Source organism: Microtus pennsylvanicus, chromosome 13, assembly GCF_037038515.1.
Source record: "Microtus pennsylvanicus isolate mMicPen1 chromosome 13, mMicPen1.hap1, whole genome shotgun sequence".
NCBI classification, from domain to species: Eukaryota; Metazoa; Chordata; class Mammalia; order Rodentia; family Cricetidae; genus Microtus; species Microtus pennsylvanicus.
The window spans coordinates 50,058,331-50,078,891 of NC_134591.1; the positions used below are offsets into that span (position 1 = coordinate 50,058,331).

The window sequence follows — 20,561 nt, forward strand, 5'->3', positions numbered from 1 at the left end:
AGGGGACAGGGAGAGGGAGGGAGAAGGGGAACGAGGAGAAAGAGGCAGAGAGAGAGAAACAGAGAGCGGGTGTAGGGGGGGAGAGGAGAGGAGAAGGAGGAGAAACTACCTCTTAGGGAGGGAGGAAAGGGAGAGCTTGCAGGCAGGAAGCAGAAGGAAGATTCTGTTGCCTGTGCAGACTTGGGAGGGCGGGGCTTGTCTCTTGAAGGGACAGGACAGACATTACACTTACAAAGGGAGTTCCAGGTCAACCAGAACAGCTAAGCAGAGAAACCCTGTCTTGAAAAAAACCAACAACAAAAGCTCAGTGTGTGGAAGGATTGAACTCCAAGTTTTCTTCTCACCTCCACATGCTCACTATGGCTCAAGTACCTGATTCCTCTAACTAATGAATGCATGTTTTAATACAAAACAACCTTTCTTAAATCCAACCCACGGTGAGTTTTATTTAAGTTGATATATTAAAAAAAGGATCTCGGGACTGAGTTGGCTGTGCCGGTGTGTGGAGCCAGAAGCAGCCTCTGGGATGGATGTGTTTCTCATGATCTGGCGCCACAAGACCACCATCTTCACGGATGCCAAGGAGTCGAGTACCGTATTCGATCTGAAGCGCATCGTTGAGAGCATCCTTAAGTGGCCACCAGATGAGCAGCGGCTGTACAAGGACGACCAGCTCCTTGATGATGGGAAAACTCTGGGCGAGTGTGGCTTCACTAGGCTGACAGCAGAGCCACAGGCCCCAGCCACAGTGGGCCTGGTCTTACGAGAGGATGATGCCTTTGAAGCCCTGCACATTGAGCCCTTCTCCAACCCTCCAGAGCGTCCATATGCGATGAAGCCACAGGATTCTGGTGACAGTGACGATTAACAAGCTGTGTAGTGAGGGCCCCAGGTCCACCCTCCAATCCCCAGAGACCAATTCCCTTAATAAAGATTTGGCTGTCAAAAAGAAAATCAAAAAACAGGATCTCATTATGTGTAGACAGGATCTCATTATGTGTACTTGGTTGTTCTTGGAACTCACAATGTAGATCAGGCTAGTCTCAAACGCAAGTGGATCTCTTCCTGCCTCTGTCTCGAGTGCTGGATTAAAGATACATGCGACTATGCCTGGCAACTTTAAGTATTTCATTTATTATTTTGTGTGCATCTATGTGTGTGGTAGCGTATGTCTCAAGGCTGCTCTTAGGTTGAGGTCAGAGAACAGCTTGCAAAAGTTGGTTCTTTCCTACCATCATGTTAAAAAAAAAAGTTACTTGTCTCTCCAGGACCAACTGCTGCCCTACAGTGGACTGGACCCTTCTAAGTCAATTAGCCTCTCCTCCTCCGACACACACACAAAAAAAAAACACACACACACAAAATCCCCACAAGCCAGTCTGATCTAGGCAGTTCCTCAGTTGGGGTTTCCTCTCCTAGGTGACAATGGTTTACTGTCAAGTTGACAGAAATGAAGAGTTTGCATGGTGTGGACAAAGTCCCCTGTTTTCTAAGCCTGCTGCCACATAAATGGTGTGGGATGCACCTGTAATCCCAGCACCAGAGAAGTGAAGGCAAAAGAAAGCATCGGCTGTGCGGAGAGAACTCCACTCTGCCCTGCCCAGAACTCCAGCATGGCTAAGATTTCCTGAACAGCTGATTTGATGATCTTACTATTTGGCTCTTGGTCAGTACCCGTGGTGGCTACAGGGTTAGTAAACTCATTGTGACCAAGTGTAGAACACACTGTGGGCAGAACACAGTGCAAGCACGGGGGTCTGAGTCCAGTCCCCAAAAACCACCTAAAAATGCCAGGACCAACGCTGTGTGTTTGTTATCTAAATGCAGGGGAGACAGGTAGATTGCTGGTTAGCAAACCTCAAAATAAGCATCAGGTTCAGGGGCATTGTCTCAACACACAGCACATGGCTCCCAACTGCCTCTAAATTCCAGCCTCAAGAAGACTAAGGCCTGCTTCTGGCCTACACACAAATGCAGTCTTGCCTTGCAGCCTAGGTTGGCTTTAATCTTGCACTCATCTCAGAGTTCTGGGAGTAAAGAACTGTTTCTTTTTACTTTTATTATGTATGCAGTGTTCTGCCTGCAGATAGACATGCAGGCCAGAAGAGGGCACCAGATATCGTTACAGATGGTTGTGAGCCACCATATGGTTGCTGGAAATTGAACTCAGGACCTGTGGAAGAGCTCTTACCAGTGCTCTTACCAATGAGCCAACTCTCCAGCCCTTGACCATTTCTCTTTTCTTCCTCTTAAATCACATGTTCATGGGGAGAGGGGTACATCAGTGTATATGGGGTTAGAGTACAGCTTCCGGGAGTCAGTTCTCTCCTTCCATGAGGACGGATGGCAGGCTTGATGGTAAGATTCTTTAAGACTTTAGTAATAACATCACTACTATAGGTTAGTTTCAAAGTAGTTTATTTAAATAATTACTTAGCTTAGCCCTATGTGGTGGGTACCATTTAAAGGGTGTATACCCCTAGGATCCTCTAAATCAGCAATTCTCTGCCTGTGGGTGAAGACCCATTTAGGTGGTTGGAGGAGACTTTAACAGGGGTAGCCTAAGACCATTGGGAAAACATTTACATTATGATTCATAACAACAAAATCACTTATTTGAATAACAATGAAAGTGATTTCATTGTTGGGGGTTACCACAACATTAGGAACTGCATTAGGAAGATTGAGAACCACACCTCTAAATATTATCTCGCAGTACTGCCCAAAAATACAACAGGCTTGAGTCCAATATTTGAAGGCACCTACCGATTTTGAGTCTGTCTTGAATGTGTTTTTCTTGACCAATGTAAATTGAGTCATGACTCTCTTTGACGAGCTTTGGGAAATAGTCAAAATAAATGTGTTTCTTTCACACATCTTTAATCCCAACACTCAGGAGGCAGAGGCAGGCAGATCTCCGAATTGGAGGCTAGCCTGGTCTACAGAGTGAGTTCCAGGATAGCCATTGCCACGCAGAAAAACCTTGTTTTGAAAAACTAAAAAAAAGTGCCTCTTGAAAAACCAAGTTCTACCCCAAATAAATCTACCGAAGTGGGAGCCCACAAGGGAAAGGTATCAAGGGCCAGGGGAGAGAGGTGGTGAGACACTGGGGCTAAGCCAGCTTCGTGCTCTGCTGGAATTCTGAGGCTTGGTAAGCATGGAACTGGGACGCTCAGATGTAGTGCTAGGGTGTTCCAAGGGTTGGGCGAAGCCTAATACGGCCAAACGTTGTGCAGGTGGGGTGGAAAAGTAGATCTTCTGCTCTTCTGAGTACCGTTCTGCAGGAGTCACGGCATCCCGGTAGGTCCAGTCACGCCAATGGAAATTGAAGCCTTCAAGCAGAGTGATGCGGCCAGCTCTTGTAGGCACACAATCAGGGGGCTTTCTGGGTGGCAAATTTGGCACTTCAATCCCTGGCAGCAACATTACCCCTCGGATAGCAAACCAGCCACCAAATCGGGGGTGTATGCACACACCTGCTATGTGCTGGGGAGAAGGGAAAAGAAAAGCAGAGTTACAGAGGCCATTTTGACACTAAGTCCAACTATCATTATTGCAAGCTTTTTTTTTCCTTCAATTTATTTTTATGTGCAAGCAGTACCTACAGAGACCAGCAGAGGGTGAGCAGCCAGCCCTGTGGGTGATGAATGCCAGTCTGCAAGAGCAACAAATGGCCCTAAATTTTGGCTAATCTCGCCAGTTCCTATTTTTGCTCACTTACTTCCCACTCAGACCAGGATGACCTTAAACTCACAGTGATCCCCCTGCCTCTGCCTCCCGAGTGCTAGGAGTTCCACCACCACCTGGCTCTTTTCCTGATTTTTTTTTTGTTGTTGTTGTTGTTGTTTTGTTTTGTTTTTGGAGACAGGGTTTCTCTGTAGCTTTGGAGCCTGTCCTGGAACTAGCTCTTGTAGACCAGGCTGGCCTCGAACTCCCAGAGATCCGCCTGCTTCTGCCTCCCGAGTGCTGCCTCCCGAGTGCTGGGATTAAAGGCGTTCGCCACCACTGCCTGGCTCTTTTCCTGATTTTTAAGAAATTATTACTGTGCATATATGAATGTACCTATGCAGCTCAGAGGACAGTCTCATGGATTTGGCTCTCTCTCCTTTACATGGGTCCCAGGGGTCAAACTCAGGTTGGTATGCTGGTGTGGCACACAGTGCCTTTACCCCCACCTCACTGTCCTGTCCTTCTCTTCACCACCTACTCAAAAACATTCTACAGAATAAGGAAGGGCTCCCTTGAGCCTTGTCTTGGATTACTCTGCCCCTGAATTTTCCAAGACAGGCAGGAAACACAAAGTTTTAAGAACAAAGCAGGCGCCGGGCGATGGTGGAGCACACCTTTAATCCCAGCACTTGGGAGGCAGAGGCAGGCGGATCTCTGTGAGTTCGAGACCAGCCTGGTCACCAGAGCTAGTTCCAGGACAGGCTCCAAAGCCACAGAGAAACCCTGTCTCAAAAAACAAAACAAAACAAAAAAAGAACAAAGCAGGCAAGCTGGGCAGTGGTTGTATACACCCAACCCTCGGGAGGTAAAGGCTGGAGTTTTTTGTGAGTTTGAGGTCAACCTGGTCTACACAGTTCCAGAATAGCCAGGTTCACACAGATAAATCCTCTCCCCAAAACAAACAAAACAGATTCTGTCTGGCTTGGCTGCCTGTGCTTTAAATCCCAGTACTCCTATGGCAAAGGTATCTCAAGGAGTTCAAGGCCAGCCTACCCAGGGAGTTCCAAGACAGCCAGAAGTGTAGCGAGACCTTGTCTCAAAAACAAAAATAGAGCAGGAAGAGGTGAGGTGACTCAGTGAGGGAAGGTGATTGCAGCCAAGCCTTACAACCTCAGTTCATCCCCAGGGACCCACATGGTGGAAGGAGAGACCTGACTGTAGAAATTGTCCTTTGGTCTCCATAAGGGCATGCAGAACACAGTAAAAAAAAATTTTTTAAGATTTATTTATTTAGTTTTTTTTTTTTTTTGAGATAGGGTTTCTCTGTAGTTTGGAGCCTGTCCTAGAACTCACTTTGTCTACCAGGCTGGCCTCAAATCACAGAGATCTTCCTGCATCTGTCTCCCTAGTGCTGGGATTAAAGGCGTGTGCCACCATTGCCTGACTTATTTTATTTTTTTTAATGCATACAGTGTTCTGCTCCCATGTATGCCTGCATGCCAGAAGAGGGCACCAGATCTCATTACAGATTGTTGTGAGCCATTATACAGTTGCTGGGAATTGAACTCAGGACCTCTGGAAGAGCAGCAGTCAGTGCTCTTAACTGCTAAACCATTTCTCCAGAGAGATTTTTTTGTTTTGTTTTGTTTTGTTTTGTTTTGTTATGAGACAAGCTCTCTCTGTAGCTTGGTGCCTGTCCTGGAAGTAGCCCTTGTACAACAGGCTGGCCTTGAACTCACAGAAATCTGCCTGCCTCTGCCTCCCGAGTGCTAGGATTAAAGGAGTGCGTCACCACCACCCGGCTGAAAGAGAGATTTTTAAAATATTAAAAGAGCCCAAGGTTTTGAACTGTGATGTCCTCAGGCAAACCAGAAAGCAGGCGGCCTATTTGTCAGCACCACAGATACTTTGTCCTGGGTTATGTATCAACGTCAGGAAAGGAAGGTGATGTAATGTGGAACCTCTAGGGATACTTGGAGGGGCTTTTACTAATTTTCTCTCAGTCCCCACTCATTCATTCACATGTATTCTCTAACCTTGGTCCCCCATGGGTCAGCATCCACATCTTGTCGTTGGTAGTAGTAAGCAGCCCCGGCCACATGGGCTGCAGTCTGGGCTAGAATCTTAGGGCGCCGGTTGGGGTGGATCTCATAGTCAGCAATGACTTCTATTTGCAGTTCTGGAAACTTCTGGAACAGAATAAGGGGCTCCTGTTAGCATGATGGGAGTCAGGACTGTTCCACGAAGGCCTAAGATGTGTATTAACATGGTCCTGTCTCATAAGCCCATGGTTTGGTTTTTTGAGACAAGGTCAGAATGGCCTTGAACCTGCTATACATTGCAAAGACGATAATCTTGCCTTTACCTTCCTACTGCTGGAACTCTCCATTAAAAGCCACATTTCAAGGGAAAACATAACTTTAACCTAAGAAGCTAAGTGAAAGAAGTTGAAGTTCTCTGCCCTCTCAGAAAGGCCTGTGCAGGAAGGGAAATACAAAAGATCTTGCTTAGAAGCCTCTATTATCAGGAGTTATTGAGCCTTGTCTTGCACAAATCTAGGGTGGGTAGATCCTAGAAATTATATGTACAATTTATGTGTATATAAATGAGTAGAGGCTGGGAAATTCTATTCTGACTTCAAAAGGCTCAGAAGACAGCACAGAGCTTGTAAGCACAGAACAAAGCATAAAAGATGTAGGAATTACTCATATTCCAATTAGAGATTAAAACTAGTATGAGGTTCACAGGTGTCCGTTAGTGTAGTCACCCACACAACTGACTTCAGATGGGGAGTCTGCTAAAAGAAAGGGTGAAACCCGAGTATAAGAAGGCAGAACAGGAAGCAGTTACAGAATGTTACAGCTCCTAACTCTAAGCCTAGATCCTGCACTGAGCTTGATCAATAGGGAAGCAGAGGCAGGACTGGGAGTTGAAGGGAAGTTGAGCCTCACCTCGGTAACACTTCTCAGGTGGTAGGACACGCACTGATCCACAGGGTCTCTTAGCGGTTGGGGCTGGTAGCTCTTTAAGAAGGGTTTGAGGGCTTTGTCAAACATAGCAGGTGTGCTGAGTACCACGAAGGCCAGGGTAGGTCCTGGGAAGGGCAAGTGGAAGGCTGGAGGCAGGAGTTCATTGTACCATTTCACCTGGAACACAGAAAATTCAGGTCTGGTTGGCAAGCAGCTTGGGCCTTAACCAGGCCCATATCTTGGCTTTGTATTCAAGGGTTCATACATTCTGCAACCAAGTCCATTTCATTTACTCCAAGAATTCACTGATGCTATGTCATGTGTGCATAGTAAACTTGTATGGGCAATCTGTCTGCAATTGGCAGGGACTTAGCCTAGGAAGGAGTTTATGAACAAACTAGAATAAACAGAAAGAGACACTGCACTTATAACCAGTCCTATAGCAGACCAGATTAGTATTCTGACATTCGAAAGAAACTGAACTCCAGTCTCGGGGGCTGGTGAGGAAACTGAAGGTTGATGTGGGGATAGAGAATCTGTCCTCTGTTTGTTTTTTTTTGTTTTTTTTTTTTTGAGACAGGGTTTCTCTGTGGTTTTGGAGCCTGTCCTGGAACTAGCTCTGTAGACCAGGCTGGTCTCGAACTCACAGAGATCCGCCTGCCTCTGCCTCCCGAGTGCTGGGATTAAAGGCGTGCGCCACCAACGCCCGGCTCTCTGTTTGTTTATTTAACACAGGGTCTCGCTCTGTATCTTTGCCAGGTAAAGATGCACTGTGTCCTGGTAGAAGGGGAGAAAGGAAGAAGGGAGGGGAGCAGAGAAAAATGTAGAGCTCAATAAAAGCAATAAAAAAAAAAAACATGCAGGCCGGGCGATGGTGGTACACGCCTTTAATCCCAGCACTCGGGAGGCAGAGGCAGGAGGATCTCTGTGAGTTCGAGACCAGCCTGGTCTACAGAGCTAGTTCCAGGACAGGCTCCAAAGCCACAGAGAAACCCTGTCTCGAAAAAACAAAAACAAAAAACAAAAAAAACATGCACTTGGCTCACTGGGCTGTGGTGGCACACACCTTTAATCCCAGCCCTGTGGGGGAAGGGGGTGGCAAAGAGGCAGGTGGATTTCTGAGTTAGAGGCCAGCCTGGTCCACAGAATGAGTTCCAGGACAGCCAGGACTAAACAGGGAGACCCTGTCTCTAAACACTAAAGAAAAAAAAAAGAGAGAAGAAAACAAAAACAAAAAACAAAGAAAAGAAATAAATGTACTAAGCACGTTGGAGAAGAGCAGACTATCTGGTCTGGTGGAAGGGAAGGGTCTGTACTAGGGAGAAAAGGTTTGAGAGATTCGTAGGAGTGAGATTGTGCCTGGCCTTAAATGACAACTTAAAACAATGACTCCAATTTGGTGACAGTGAGGAACCACTTAACTTAAAAGAGTAAAGTGGCCGATAGTTTAGAAAGACCTGGTTTCAGTGTAGAGAATGGACTGGAGGCAAGATGGGAGCAAGGAGACTATGCTAATCCTATTGAGAGAACTGTTCTGGCATACAGGATAGGCTGCCGGGCTGAAAACTACAAGTCTGGAAGATTCAGGGATAGTCATGGTGGCTGCTGGATGTAGAACTGGGAAGGTGAGTAGCAGGACCTGTTAACAGACAGAACTACAGCTAACCATTCAGTGCGTTAGTTTCCATTACCCAGACTTCACACACACACACACACACACACACACACACACACACACACACACACACACTTTTCTTACTCTAGGATGTACACAATCCTCCTTCCTTTCAATCCATCTTTTCGTCAGTTCTTTGTTCTGCTTGTTTTTTTGTGCTGGTGCTTGAGATTAAAGCCAGAGCCCTGCCGGTACTAACCCAGCATGCTATCACTGAGTTACAGCCTCAGCTCTCAGTTTCATTCTTTTTCCTCACCGAGCTACATCTTCCATAGGTTCAATTTCATTTTTTCCCCCTTCCTGTAAGTGCTTTTAAGCTAGCCTTAGCTTAGTTCTCTATAGTACCCTATTCTAAGCCTTGCTGTGGACAGCTCAAGGGAATGGGTGGGAAATGGGAAGTCTATAAGATAGGTCTAAGGAGTAAGGATGACTTTAGTTTAGGTTTGTGTCCTAAGCATATCTTGTTCGCTCAGTACTGTGGGAGAAAAGTGTGGGATCAGGCGGGGCTGGGACGGATAGAGAGGGACGGGAGTCACAGAGACTTCTGTACCAGGCGAGCGTGAGGAATTTCTAAGCTAGTCCTGTATTGATGGCTAGTAACACTATGAATTAGCCTTCTGTTGACTGACGGAACAAACTAGTCAATTGTGTCTTGTTCGACATCAGAAATACTCTTCTCTCTTCATCTGACCTAACAGCCATGCCAACCTTCCAAACTTTGACCTCTCTGTCTCCTAACTCCTTTGGAAGCGTCCGGTGATTCCGGTTCCATAGGGGGACATTTTCCCTGTAAATTACGGAGATGAGAAGTTAGAAATCGTGGGTTGTATCCAATTCATTTGTTTGACAACATAAAGAGGTAAAAGGGTAAACATGTGGCTGTTTATCTTTTTAACCAAGCCCCATTTCACACTACGACTCGGAGAATGGGTCGTTAGATGGCCGCGGTAGGAGGCTGGGTTGGATAAGAAGGGCTCACCGGGCCTCACGGTTTTGCCGCCAAGACCAATCATAGTGCTGGTACTAAGAACACAGGGAAGACAAACCAACCTGGAAGGGGTAAACCTCGAAGCCAAAAGGACATAAGGTGTCCTCAATCTTCTGCTTCAGTTCTGCGACATGCGGCTCCATACCGCACGCTGAACGCTGAGCTTGCTGGGAAATGGAGTCTCATAGTTAGTTTGAGTTTGTGCGCGTCAAGCAGGGCTGGACTACATTTCCCAGGAGGTAAGGGACCAGTAACGGATTCAATTGACTCTGCACGATGCATTTTGGTATAAATAGTTCCTTCGGTCCTCGGAGCCGAAATGTAACAGAGTCTATAAGACTCCATGTCCCGACAAGCTTCACGGGTGTGTGTGTATATGTGTGTATGAACGTACGGGGGCGCTTCCAGGGAAACGTATTTCCGCCCTCTATTGCCTGTTGTCTCGGCAAGAAGCGGACTCAGTTTCCCGGGTGTCGCTGCGGCACCCGCTCTTAAATGTCATTCTCCGCCCACCTGAGTTTGAACTTGCGGGCGGTAGTTGCGACTGACAGACTTTGACACAGTTCTAGCGTCCTTGATTTGGGGAGGTTGAAGTCAAGATTCGGCTCATTGTACCCTCATTTGATATCTGTATTTTAGAGTATTCTGCTTTTTTTTCCCACTTCCCCAAGAACACGTTCCCTAGTTCCAGATTCGCGGTTTTGCTGTGGTACTACATCAATAGCCTTAGTATCCCCCTCCCACTTTCCTCTTTCCATGTAACACTCTGGCTTTTCCTGGCCTGCACCGCGGATATCTCGGTGTGGGAAGAGTGAGCAGGAACGTAGTCCTCAGTGTTCCAGGATGAATAGGAGCCCTAGCTGGTCTGATCAGCTTCATGCAGTTCTCACTTCAACTGATGAAAATATGGCCCGGATTAAGGTGAGGAGGCACAGGAACCTCCCCTCCAGCCCTCCCAGAGTTCACCCTTCTCTATTGGGAAGCTAGGCTAGGGCATAGGCTAAAGGACACTGAGCGCTCACTGGTTTGTGGAACTGTTTTCTTTTGTAGCAGAGTTTGTATCCTCTTCGAGTTTCCTCCACAGGTAAGTGTTGTTCTCTCTCCCAGCCTTTTCTCTTTTCAAGACCTTCTTCCAGTGCCTGCCTCTATCATCTACGATTCTGTACAAATTCCAGCTACTTCCCGTCTGGAACTCTAGTTTCCTACACAGACAGACCCTGTTCTTGTCCTTTCCTTATTCCTTCAATAGGGGACCTGGCTGACACCTGGATTTCCCCTCATCACTTGCCTCCTCAGCCAGAGGCTCAAGCTCCTCAGCCTTGGGCTCTAAAGACTCCCATTCGTGGAGAGAGACTAAGCTGCACCGAATCTCACAGCTCATCATCTCTCTGGGATGAAGTCACTAAACTCCGATCCCAGCTTCAGTCTCAGGCTCAGGTGAGGTATTAGGTGTTTGTGTGTAGTGGCAGTGTAAAAGAATAATATCAGGATTTGGGGAAATAACTTAGAAAGTAGTTCCTGGCTTTCTCTACTTGGGTAGGTGACTGAGGCTCTAAGGCATGCTGTGCAGAATTTGTTGAAGGATCGGGAGCAGCAGATGAACAAGATCAGTGCTCTAGAAGGTATTGGGCCACTTCTTCTCTTCATGTACAGTATACAGAGTTTTATTTTTTAATTTTTAAAAAATATTTATTATGTATACACTATTCTGTGTGTATGCCTGAAGTCCAGAAGAGGGCACCAGACTCCATTACAGATGGTTGTGAGCCACCATGTGGTTGCTGGGAATTGAACTCAGGATTTTTGGAAGAGCAGGCAATGCTCTTAACCTCTGAGCCATCTCTCCAGCCCCAGAGTTTTAAATTAAAACTGGAGTTTTGTGCATGCTGAGCTATGCTCTCCTGCTGATCTACGTATAACTTTTGGTTGGGAAGCTTAGCCTTTAGTGGTTGAGCTGTCTCTTCAGCCCCACACAGCTTTATATAGGTACCCACAGTTTTGCTATGTAGCTTTTGTATGTGCATATGTTTTGATTTTCAACACTCTTAGGGCAGTCTGCCTTCACTTGTCCCACTACAGCATCACTGAAATTGCTTCAGGAGGGCCCAAAAGGGAGAGCCCTTCTGGAGCAACGCGTGGAAGGGCTGAGAAAGGAACTACAGGGCCTTCGGAACCAGGTTCAAGAGCTAGTCCAAATCCAAATGAAAACGAGACCGGAAAAGTTCAGTAGTGCCAGAGGCTTCCACAAAGAGCTGCAGAGTGAGTAAGTGATGGGCAAGACATCTTTTCCATCCTTTCTTCCTTTAAGGTTTATTTCCTGGTGTTGCACACCTTTCATTCTAGTGCTCAGGAGTCAGAGAGTGGCAATTCTCTGTGAGTTTGAGACCAGCCTGCTGTACATATTGAGTTGTAGGCCAACTAGGGCCACATAGTGAGACCTTGTCTCAGAAAACCAGAAAGGACAAGGGAAAACAATTATGTACATGTTTTACCTGCATGCATGTTTGTGCAGCACATGCATGTCTGTTGAATCCTCTGGAACTGGAGTTAAAGATGGTTTTGAGCCATCCATGTGGATGCTGGATTTTCTTTAAGAGCAACAAATTCTCATAACCACTGAGCCATCTTTTGAGGCTTCTGAACCCTTGGTATGTCAGAAGTTTAGCTTCCTCAATTTATTTTTCTGTGATGTTGAATATTGACCCTTGGCCTTGTTCATGGTAGGTAGACACCCTTAGCATTGGACTGTAATCTCCAGCTACTTTGGGTTTGTTATTTGATTCTAGAATGACACTGCTGTCACTCATGTAGGCACCAGCTTTTGTGGGAAGAGTCAGAGATTCTTCGGGAGGAACTGAAGTTGCTTCGAGACCAGCTGAGTAAGTTCCTTGTCCCTCTTTCTGGAATAGCTTCTTCTTTTTTTTTTCCTAAAGATTTATTTATTTGTTTGTTTGTTTATTTATTTATTATGTATACAGTGTTCTGTCTGTATATATGTCTGCAGGCCAGAAGAGGCACCAGATCTCATTACAGATGGTTGTGAGCCATCATGTGGTTGCTGGGAACTGAACTCAGAACCTCTGGAAGAACAGCCAGTGCTCTTAACCTCTGAGTCATCTCTCCAGCCCCTGGAATATCTTCCAGTAACTGACCAGAGTCTACCCTTTTGAGTTGTTGAAAAGTCTGGCAAGTTATTATTATCATTTTTTAATTTTTTGAGACAGGGTCTCTGTATCGCCTTGACTATCTTAAAACTTACTGTGTGAACCAGCTGGCTTTGAACTCACAGAAACACACTGTCTCTGCCTCCCAAATGCTGGGATTAAAGGCATATGGCACCACCAGGCAAATTATTTGTGTTTCTGTGGTTTATACATAGTGTGATGCTGGGTATCACATACAGGGCCTTGTACTTGCTATGCATGTACTTCACCACCAAGTTACACCCCTGACCTTTGGCAATATATTCTGGTTTTTGTTTCTCATGGTTTGAATTTAGTCTCTTCTCCTCAGCTTGGAATCTTTCCAGCCACTGGACCAGAACATGTTTGTCTGTTTCTTCTGCCAGTCCAGTTGCAATGCAGTGAAGAAGAAGGAATGAAGTTAGAGAATTGGCCCTCATAGTCTGTCTCATTTTCAGGCCAGCATCAGGAGTTATTGCTGAAACAGATGGCTGATGGGCGCCAGGTTCAGGCCCGCAGCTGGAAGGTAGGACAGGCATAGACCAATCTTCACATATTTCTTCATGGAGTCCCCATCCTTCTTGTCTGTCCCGCTCTACAGAAAGATCTAGATATCTTCTCCCACCCCCATCTCGATCCCCATCATCCTTCTGCATGCTGATTCCGTATCCCTCCAAAGCGATTCTCCCAGTCTTTGCTGTAAACATGAGTCACTGACCTCACCTGTGCGAAGGCTCTCACGTGCTGAGGAGTGGAGTTTGGGGAGGGAGTTTCTGTTGGAAAGGGAGAGATTTAGTCCTCCTTCTGCATCATGGTCTGGCAGTCCTTGGAACACCTGCAGAGTGACCCGAAGAGCAAGGTTCAGACTTTGGAGGTTACCAGGACAGAGGCCCTTGATGCCCAGAAGGAGGAGCCCTACCTCCTCAGGTCAGAAGTTGTGTGTGCTGTGGCAGTAGAGGGGATTTGTGTCACAGGGGTCAAAGTACAGCTATCCTAAATTTGGTCATGATATGAGTATCTGGGGTTGTATTCATAAGAGTGGCAATGGCAATTTTGGCCAGGATTGGTTGGGGTGGTGGGTCTGAGTATCTGGGGTTGTATTCATAAGAACAACAGTGGACATGCTAACTTAGGCTGTCCTTGAACTCCTGATTGTTCTGCTTCTCCCTCCCAAGTGCAGGTGGTACAGGTATATGTTGCTAGACCCAGCTTTTGTTATTTAATTTTTTTATGTCTTTAGCTCACCTGTATTACTAAAATTTTTTTGTAATCTGTTTATTTAGTCTGCATGTGTATAGGCATGTATGTATCATGAAGTACATGTGGAGGTCAGAAGACCAGTAGGAATCACTTCTACCACGTGGGTTTCAGGATCAACCTTAGGTTGCTAGTCTTGATGGAGGGCACATTGATTAGCTGAGCCATCCTGCTGCTCCCAGTGTTAGTCATTCGTCATTTGATTCAGAGCTGGGATATATCTAAGAGTGTGTGAGTGATAATGGGGGAAGCAAGGTGGGAGTCTGGAATCCTGACCTCAGAAAGGAAGACAGTTTTATGCTGGAAGAGTCCTAGATCCATCACTTTCTTTGCCTCTGATTGTTCCTTCTAGGACCTCTGTTCATGCCCGGCAATCTAAGCTGCCTCTGGCCACCATCTTCGCCATGTCTCTTTCTTCATCTAGCTCTGAAGTCAGTCTTCCAGACTGTGACCGTAGCTGGGAACTTTTAAGGAAACTAGATAGGGGTAAGGACAGTTCTTGGGGGGGGGGGGGCTGCATCTGCATGGTGCCTGAATGCAGCTGTCTGTTGTTGGGCATAGTCCTTTTCTGTGTGAGTCCATCTGCCCTTTTTATATATCACAGAGAGTTAAGCTACTTTATTACTATTATTATTTTTGTTTATTTTTTTGATTTTTGTGGAAACAGGGTTTCTCTCTGTAGCTTTGGAGCCTGTCTTGGCACTCACTCTGTAGAACAGGCTGGCCTCAAACTCACAGAGATCCACCTGCCTCTGCCTCCCAAGTGCTGGGATTAAAGATGTACACCACCGCTGCCCAGCAAGCTACTTTGTTATTTAATATCTATTTAGTGAAAGACAAAGTATTTATATGATTTGAAGAGAAGCCAAAGTAGTTATTTAATATTTATTTAAAGGCTAGGTTTTCCTTTGTAGCTCAGGTTTGCTATAGAGCCCAGCCTGCTCTTTAACTCAAAATCTTCCTGCCTCAAGTTCCTGAATGCTAGGATTACAGACAGGTACCACTACATTCCCCATTACATCATTCATTGCAGTTCGGGACAGAAACAGGTACTCAGTGAGAAGCACCTGTGCATGGGCACATACAAACCAGGCCTGCGCGTCCTTTCCAGGATGTCCAGGGCCTGGTTTTATGCACATCACAGTCTCGCTAATGGTTGGTTTTTCATTTTACTTCCTCTTAGAACTTGAGAACACCCTTTCTAGCCTGGAACCCAGCAGCTCTCAGTCCCATGCCCACAGCCCTGAGCGAGAGGATCTGTTCCTTCAGGGCCCCAAGGTCTTGCGGAATGACCTGTAAGGACTTGTAAGAAGGATGAGCTAGATGAAGCATCCACCCGAGGCAGTCTTCTCATCCCCTCTGGTATGTGCCCTCTTCCCTGAGGCATCTCCCTCTCCAGCCATTCTTGCTACTCAGCTAATTTAAAATAAAGTGGCTTGGTGTCCCTAGTGTGTTTTCTATGTGTCTTCACCCACATGAGATCGATTCTTCTGGACATTTCCTTTTCACCTCACTGCTTCCTGTGAACTCTGCCTCTGATTTCTGACATTTATAGATACACGTTTGACTCCATGTTCAGGTGAACTTGGAAAGCAATGATTTCCCCGTTGTGGTGAGTAGAATGGGTTCAGATGTTGGTCTGAGGCAGTATTGATGAGATCGCAGAGGAGCGTGTGGTACCCTGGTGGGCACTAGATCTAGGCAGTCACACTGTCAGACTGCTTATTGTAGTGATATTTCATTTGTATTTTAGTAAATCAAGCTTGCCTAAAGATAGGAAAGTAAAACAACCACCCTGGTCAGCCTCACAAACCATGCAGTGACATCACACACCTTTAATCCAAGTAGCCACACTAGTTTGTCATAGAAACCAGGTAATAGTGGTGCACGCCTTTAATCCCAGCCCTAGAGAGGAATACAAGACAGGAGGAGACAGCTCTCAGCCAGTCTCATTCTGAGGGTTCCTGGAGGCAGGATCGCCCTATTCGGACTGTGGTAGGGGTAAGAGGCAGTGTCTGGCTGCTTTGCTTTTCTGGTCTTCAGGTTGAACCCCAATATCTGTGTCTGCGTTTTTGTTAATTGTGCTACAGCTTATTGAGACTTACTCCAGATTCTCTACACCTCCTCATCCTTAGCAGCTCAGCCTGTATGGTTGTAGCAGGCTTCTCAGTTTCTGTGAAATTGAGTCATCTTCAAAAACAAACAGAAAAACCCTAAAACTTTTCTTTTTCTTTTTGTTTTGTTTTTAACAGCCCTAGCTGTCCTAGAACTTTGTAGGTCAGGCTGGCCTTGAACTCACAGAAATCTGCTTTCCCATGCCTCTGGAGTGCTGAGATTAAAGGTGACCTGGCCACTTCTGGGCTTATTTATTTCTTTTGAGATTCTCTGTGTGTAGCCCTGGCTGTCAGGGAACTTGCTATGTAGACCAGGCTGGCCTTGAAATCACAGAGATCTTTCTACCTCCAGCTTTCCTATTGCTATGATTAAAGGTGTGTACTGCCACACCTAGCAAAAAGTAGTTTTATTATAACTTTTATGAAGAAATATAAAATCTTGTGATTCAAATTCTACTATTTTCATTTTTAAAAATTAATTTATGTATATGGTTATTCTACCTGCATGTATGTCTGTGCACCATCTATATGTAATGTCCGCAGGGGCCGGAAGAAGGTATCAGATACTCTTGAACTCGAGTTATACATTTTTCTCTCATTATCGATGGTTGTGAGCATCATGTGGTTGCTAAGAATTGAACTCAGGACCTCTGGAAGAGCAGTCAGTGCTCTTAACCTCTGAGCCATCTCTCTAGCCTCAAAACCCTGTCCTGAAAATGAAAAGAAGAAGAAGAAGAAGAAGAAGCAGAAGAAGAAGAAGAAGAAGAAGAAGAAGAAGAAGAAGAAGAAGAAGAAGAAGAAGAAGAAGAAGAAGAAGAAGAAGAAGAAGAAGAGAAAAAAAGAATGTAGGGTTTATTTGGGGATTATAGTTCCAGAGAGCAGCGAGGTTTGGAGTCCTTCACCATCATGGCAGGGAGCATGGCAGCAGCTGGCAGGCATGGCACTGAGCACATCCCGTCCACAGACAGGAAGCAGAGAGAGTACACAGGAACTGGCAGATCTTTTGAAAGTTTAATGGCCACAGTGACACACGTTCTTTAACAAGGCCATACATACTAGTCCTTCCCAAGGAGCACCAATAATTGGGGATCAATATTCAATTTATGAGCCAATGGGGGCCCTTCTCATTCAAACTACCATAGTGACCTTTAACTTCCTGATCCTCCTGCCTCTACTGCCTAAATTCTAAGATTATAGGTATGTGCTGCCATACCCAACCAGTTTGCTTGGTGTTTCCAACACCCCCACCTCATTGATGATAGGCAAGTGTTATACTACCAGGTTATACCCCTGGCCCATTTCTATTCGATTTTATTTAAAGAAAAAGCCATGTGTTGTGGTGTATACCTGTAATCCCAGGACTAGAGAGGTGGAGACAGAGGATCTGGAGTTTGAGGGAAGACATTCCTGTCTCAAAACTAACAATAAAGACAACAAAACAAAAATGTCTGATGGCTGGTGTTTGGTCCTTAGTTTACTTTTCTACTGCTGTGATAAAACACTACACCCAAAAGCATCCCAAGGAGGCCAGGGACCTGGAGGTAGGAACTGATGTGGAGAAGACAGTTTACTGGCTTGCTTAGCTGTTTTAGTTTTTCCAGATAAGGTTATCTTTGTGTAGTCCTGGCTGTCCTGAAACCAAGCTAGCTTTGAACTCACAGAGACCCACCTGCGTCAGCAGTGCTGGGATTAAAGGCGTTCACCACTACAACCTGGCCTCAGTTCACACACACACACACACACACACACACACACACACACACACACACACACACACACACACATATATAATCCAGTACCACCTGACCACCTGCCTGGGGTGGCACCACCCATAGTGGGCAGGGCCCTCCTACACCAATCACTAATCAAGAAAATGCCCCCTCCTACTTGTCTACAGACCAATTTGATGGAGGCATTTTCTCAGCTGTGGTTCTCATATGACTCTCGTTTGTGTCAAATTGAAAGAAAACTCACAGTTGCTGGGTGGTGGTGCACACACCTTTAATCCCAGCACTTGGGAGGCTGAGGGAGGCAGAGCTCTGTGAATTTGAGGCCAGCCTGGTCAGCAGAATGAGTTCCAGGACAGCCAAAGCTAGAACGAGAATATCTCTTGAAAAACCACAACCAAAAAACAGAAAAGAAAAGAAAACTAAGAGTTTGAAAAATATATCTTGCCGGGCGATGGTGGCGCACACCTTTAATCCCAGCACTCGGGAGGCAGAGGCAGGCGGATCTCTGTGAGTTCAAGACCAGCCTGGTCTACAGAGCTAGTTCCAGGACAGGCTCCAAAGCCACAGAGAAACCCTGTCTCGAAAAACCAATATATATATATATATATATATATATATATATATATATATATATGCGGTGAAGGGCAGGCTTATTTTCTTCTATCCTGGATTCTATATTCCAGAGGGTTCAAGATTTCCTAAGAACCAGCAGCATTTCCTCTTCCAGTGGTAACTGTAGACAAAAGATAAAAAGATAATGCTACCCATCCACCAGCAAGATCTTTGGATGCATTTGCCCTGAACTAAGATGTACAGTTGGCTTATGGACAGATTCCAACTCTTAATTCAGGCTGGCAAGAGGAGAGTTATCTGAAATAGAAACAAAAAGACTGACGCAGTAAGACAGGAGCTGCTTTCAGTAATGGTATGTTTAAACCTCTGGCCTAACCAGCAGCCACTGTTAGACATTAAACAACTACAGGGATGTCTTCCACATCCTTTTCCTCATTGTGTGTGAGAGAGACAGAGAGCTGGAGAGATAGATAGATAGATAGATAGATAGATAGATAGATAGATAGATAGAGTGCTCAGAGCCAAGTGTGCATATGTTTGGGTAAAGGTAGGGTCTCTCAATGGGTATGGTGGTGCACATCATTAATCCCAGCTCTTGGGGAAGAGAAGCAGAGGCAGGTGGATCTCAGAGTTCAAGGACAGCCGGACCTACACAGCAAGTTCTAGATCAGCCAAGACTGTATAATGAGATCTTGTCAGAGAGAGAAAGGGGGAGAGGGAGAAAGGGACAGGGAGAAGGAGAGTTTATTATTGTTTTTCAATTTTTATTTCATGTGAGTGGGTGTTTTGCCTGCATGTATGTCCACCAAAGTGCTTGCCTGGTGCCTGGTGCCTGCAGAGGCTAGATGAGGGCATTGGATCCTCTGGAACTTAACGTGTTAACTAGAGTTAACATATGGGTGCTGAAAATTGAGCCAGGGTCCTCTGGCAAAGCAGTCAGTCTGCTTAGCTGCTGAGTCAGGACTCCAGCCTTGTTTACATTTAGTATTTATTTATGGAAATGGGGACTCTGTAGCTTAGGCTGGCTCAGAACTCTGTAGTTCAGTCCTGCCTGGGTCCTGATTGCTGGGATTACGAGTGATGTACTGATTTCATACTTGGCTACAGACCCATTTTTATTTTATTTATTGCTTTTTATTTATTTTTTGGTGTATATATGACAGAATCCTGTGTTGTTAGGTTGACTTTGAACTCTTTTATATAGCCAAAGATGGCCTTGTTCCTCTTGTCTCCACCTTCCAGGTGTTGGACTTACAGGCATGTACTACTGTACCTGGCGTGTGTGTGTGTGTGTGTGAATGAGTGTGTACACTCACTCCAGTGTACGTGTCAGTATCAGAGGACAGCTTTAGTGTTGGGTCTTTGCCTCCCATCTCCAGTGGGAGTGCTGGGATTGCAGATGCTTCTTCATCTTGCATGGCAAATCCATGGTGTTATTTTCCCTCTCCCTTGTATTTAATATGTATTTAGAGGCCCAGTATCAAGTGTCCCAGGCTGGCCTAGACTCCATATATAGTGGAGGATGACCTGGATTCCTGGTCTCCTGTGTCCACCTCCTGAATGTTGGGCTGATGGGAATGTGCCACCACACCTGAGCTTCATGCATATTAGCATTCTGCTAACTAGACAGCATCCCTAGCCCCAAATTTAAAAATTTTGTTTAAACTTACTCTTCTTTTCCCCTCTCCCCCGAGATAGGGATTCTTGATGTATCCCTGACTGTCCTGGAACTCACTCTTTAGTCTAGGCTGGCCTTGAACTCAGAGATCTGCTAGTCTCTGCCTCCTTGGTACTGGGATCAAAGGAGTAGGCCATCATTGCTCCGACGTTTAGACCTGCTTTTAAAGAGCCTTCCCACCAAGCCTTTCCTTGTCTTTCACTGAGCAGGTAATTCATCTGGCACGGTGGCATTGTTTAATTCTGATTGCTCCCAGTAGTGTTTATCAACTGTTTGTATTAGGCTCTATGAGAGACACATTTGCAAGGGGGCCAAACCTTTCAACAGAAACGTGGGACAGTAACATCTGAACTGCCACCAGGTGGCAGCACATACTTTATGCCAGAATGATTCTGAACTGGACTGTCCCGATCTCCCTTAAGAGATGCTGTGAGCTACTAACTACTCTTCCTCAAACAATGCCCTGCCTAGGTTATGCATGTGTTCAAGAACGAAACACACAAGCATTAAAACAAAAAGGTAATTTTATTATTCAAGCTCCATCGATATTCAGCCTCTTCCAATTTTATTTCCTACCATACATTTTTTTTTTTTTTAATTTTTCGAGACAAGGTTTCTCTGTAGCTTTTGGTTCCTGTCCTGGAACTAGTTCTTGTAGACCAGGCTGGCCTCGAACTCACAGAGATCCACCTGCCTCTGCCTCCCGAGTGCTAGGATTAAAGGCGT

At 45.7% G+C, this 20,561-nt stretch overlaps 2 protein-coding genes and 1 pseudogene across 7 annotated transcripts; 2 read left to right on the top strand and 1 right to left on the bottom strand.

The window, feature by feature from the left end:
- Positions 1–526: 526 nt before the first annotated feature.
- On the top strand, positions 527–868 carry LOC142834206 (elongin-B pseudogene; annotated as a pseudogene).
- Positions 869–2,401: 1,533 nt separating this feature from the next.
- Mmachc (metabolism of cobalamin associated C) lies at positions 2,402–9,494 on the bottom strand. The gene is made up of 4 exons (XM_075946441.1): positions 9,364–9,494; positions 6,621–6,815; positions 5,706–5,858; positions 2,402–3,486 (listed from the first exon to the last, which is right to left on the bottom strand). The coding sequence occupies exons 1-4, from the start codon at positions 9,442–9,444 to the stop codon at positions 3,076–3,078; spliced, it is 840 nt and encodes a 279-aa protein (XP_075802556.1). The 5' UTR covers positions 9,445–9,494; the 3' UTR covers positions 2,402–3,075.
- On the top strand, positions 9,489–15,174 carry Ccdc163 (CCDC163 homolog). Of its 6 annotated transcripts, XM_075946433.1 has the most exons (11): positions 9,489–9,540; positions 10,112–10,222; positions 10,352–10,385; positions 10,551–10,738; positions 10,842–10,923; positions 11,381–11,564; positions 12,113–12,180; positions 12,942–13,009; positions 13,307–13,410; positions 14,093–14,226; positions 14,924–15,174. In XM_075946433.1, exons 2-11 carry the CDS (start codon positions 10,145–10,147, stop codon positions 15,037–15,039), a joined length of 1,056 nt encoding a protein of 351 aa, XP_075802548.1. In that variant the 5' UTR covers positions 9,489–9,540; positions 10,112–10,144; the 3' UTR covers positions 15,040–15,174. The 6 variants fall into 6 exon arrangements, with proteins under 6 accessions (XP_075802548.1, XP_075802547.1, XP_075802550.1 ...); XM_075946432.1 differs by lacking the exon at positions 9,489–9,540 and having other exon boundaries at positions 9,754–10,222; XM_075946435.1 differs by lacking the exon at positions 9,489–9,540 and having other exon boundaries at positions 9,754–10,222; positions 14,165–14,226.
- The last annotated feature ends 5,387 nt before the right edge of the window (positions 15,175–20,561 follow it).

Excerpts from the sequence above, each read along its gene's own strand:
- Mmachc (XM_075946441.1), bottom strand. The coding sequence starts at position 9,444 with ATGGAGCCGCATGTCGCAGAACTGAAGCAGAAGATTGAGGACACCTTA. Across the intron at positions 6,816-9,363 it reads TCGAGGTTTACCCCTTCCAG|GTGAAATGGTACAATGAACT; the intron begins GTTGGTTTGTCT and ends TCTGTGTTCCAG. Across the intron at positions 5,859-6,620 it reads ACCTGAGAAGTGTTACCGAG|AAGTTTCCAGAACTGCAAAT; the intron begins GTGAGGCTCAAC and ends ATTCTGTTCCAG.
- Ccdc163 (XM_075946433.1), top strand. The coding sequence starts at position 10,145 with ATGAATAGGAGCCCTAGCTGGTCTGATCAGCTTCATGCAGTTCTCACT. Across the intron at positions 10,386-10,550 it reads TCTTCGAGTTTCCTCCACAG|GGGACCTGGCTGACACCTGG; the intron begins GTAAGTGTTGTT and ends TTCCTTCAATAG. Across the intron at positions 12,181-12,941 it reads GTTGCTTCGAGACCAGCTGA|GCCAGCATCAGGAGTTATTG; the intron begins GTAAGTTCCTTG and ends TCTCATTTTCAG.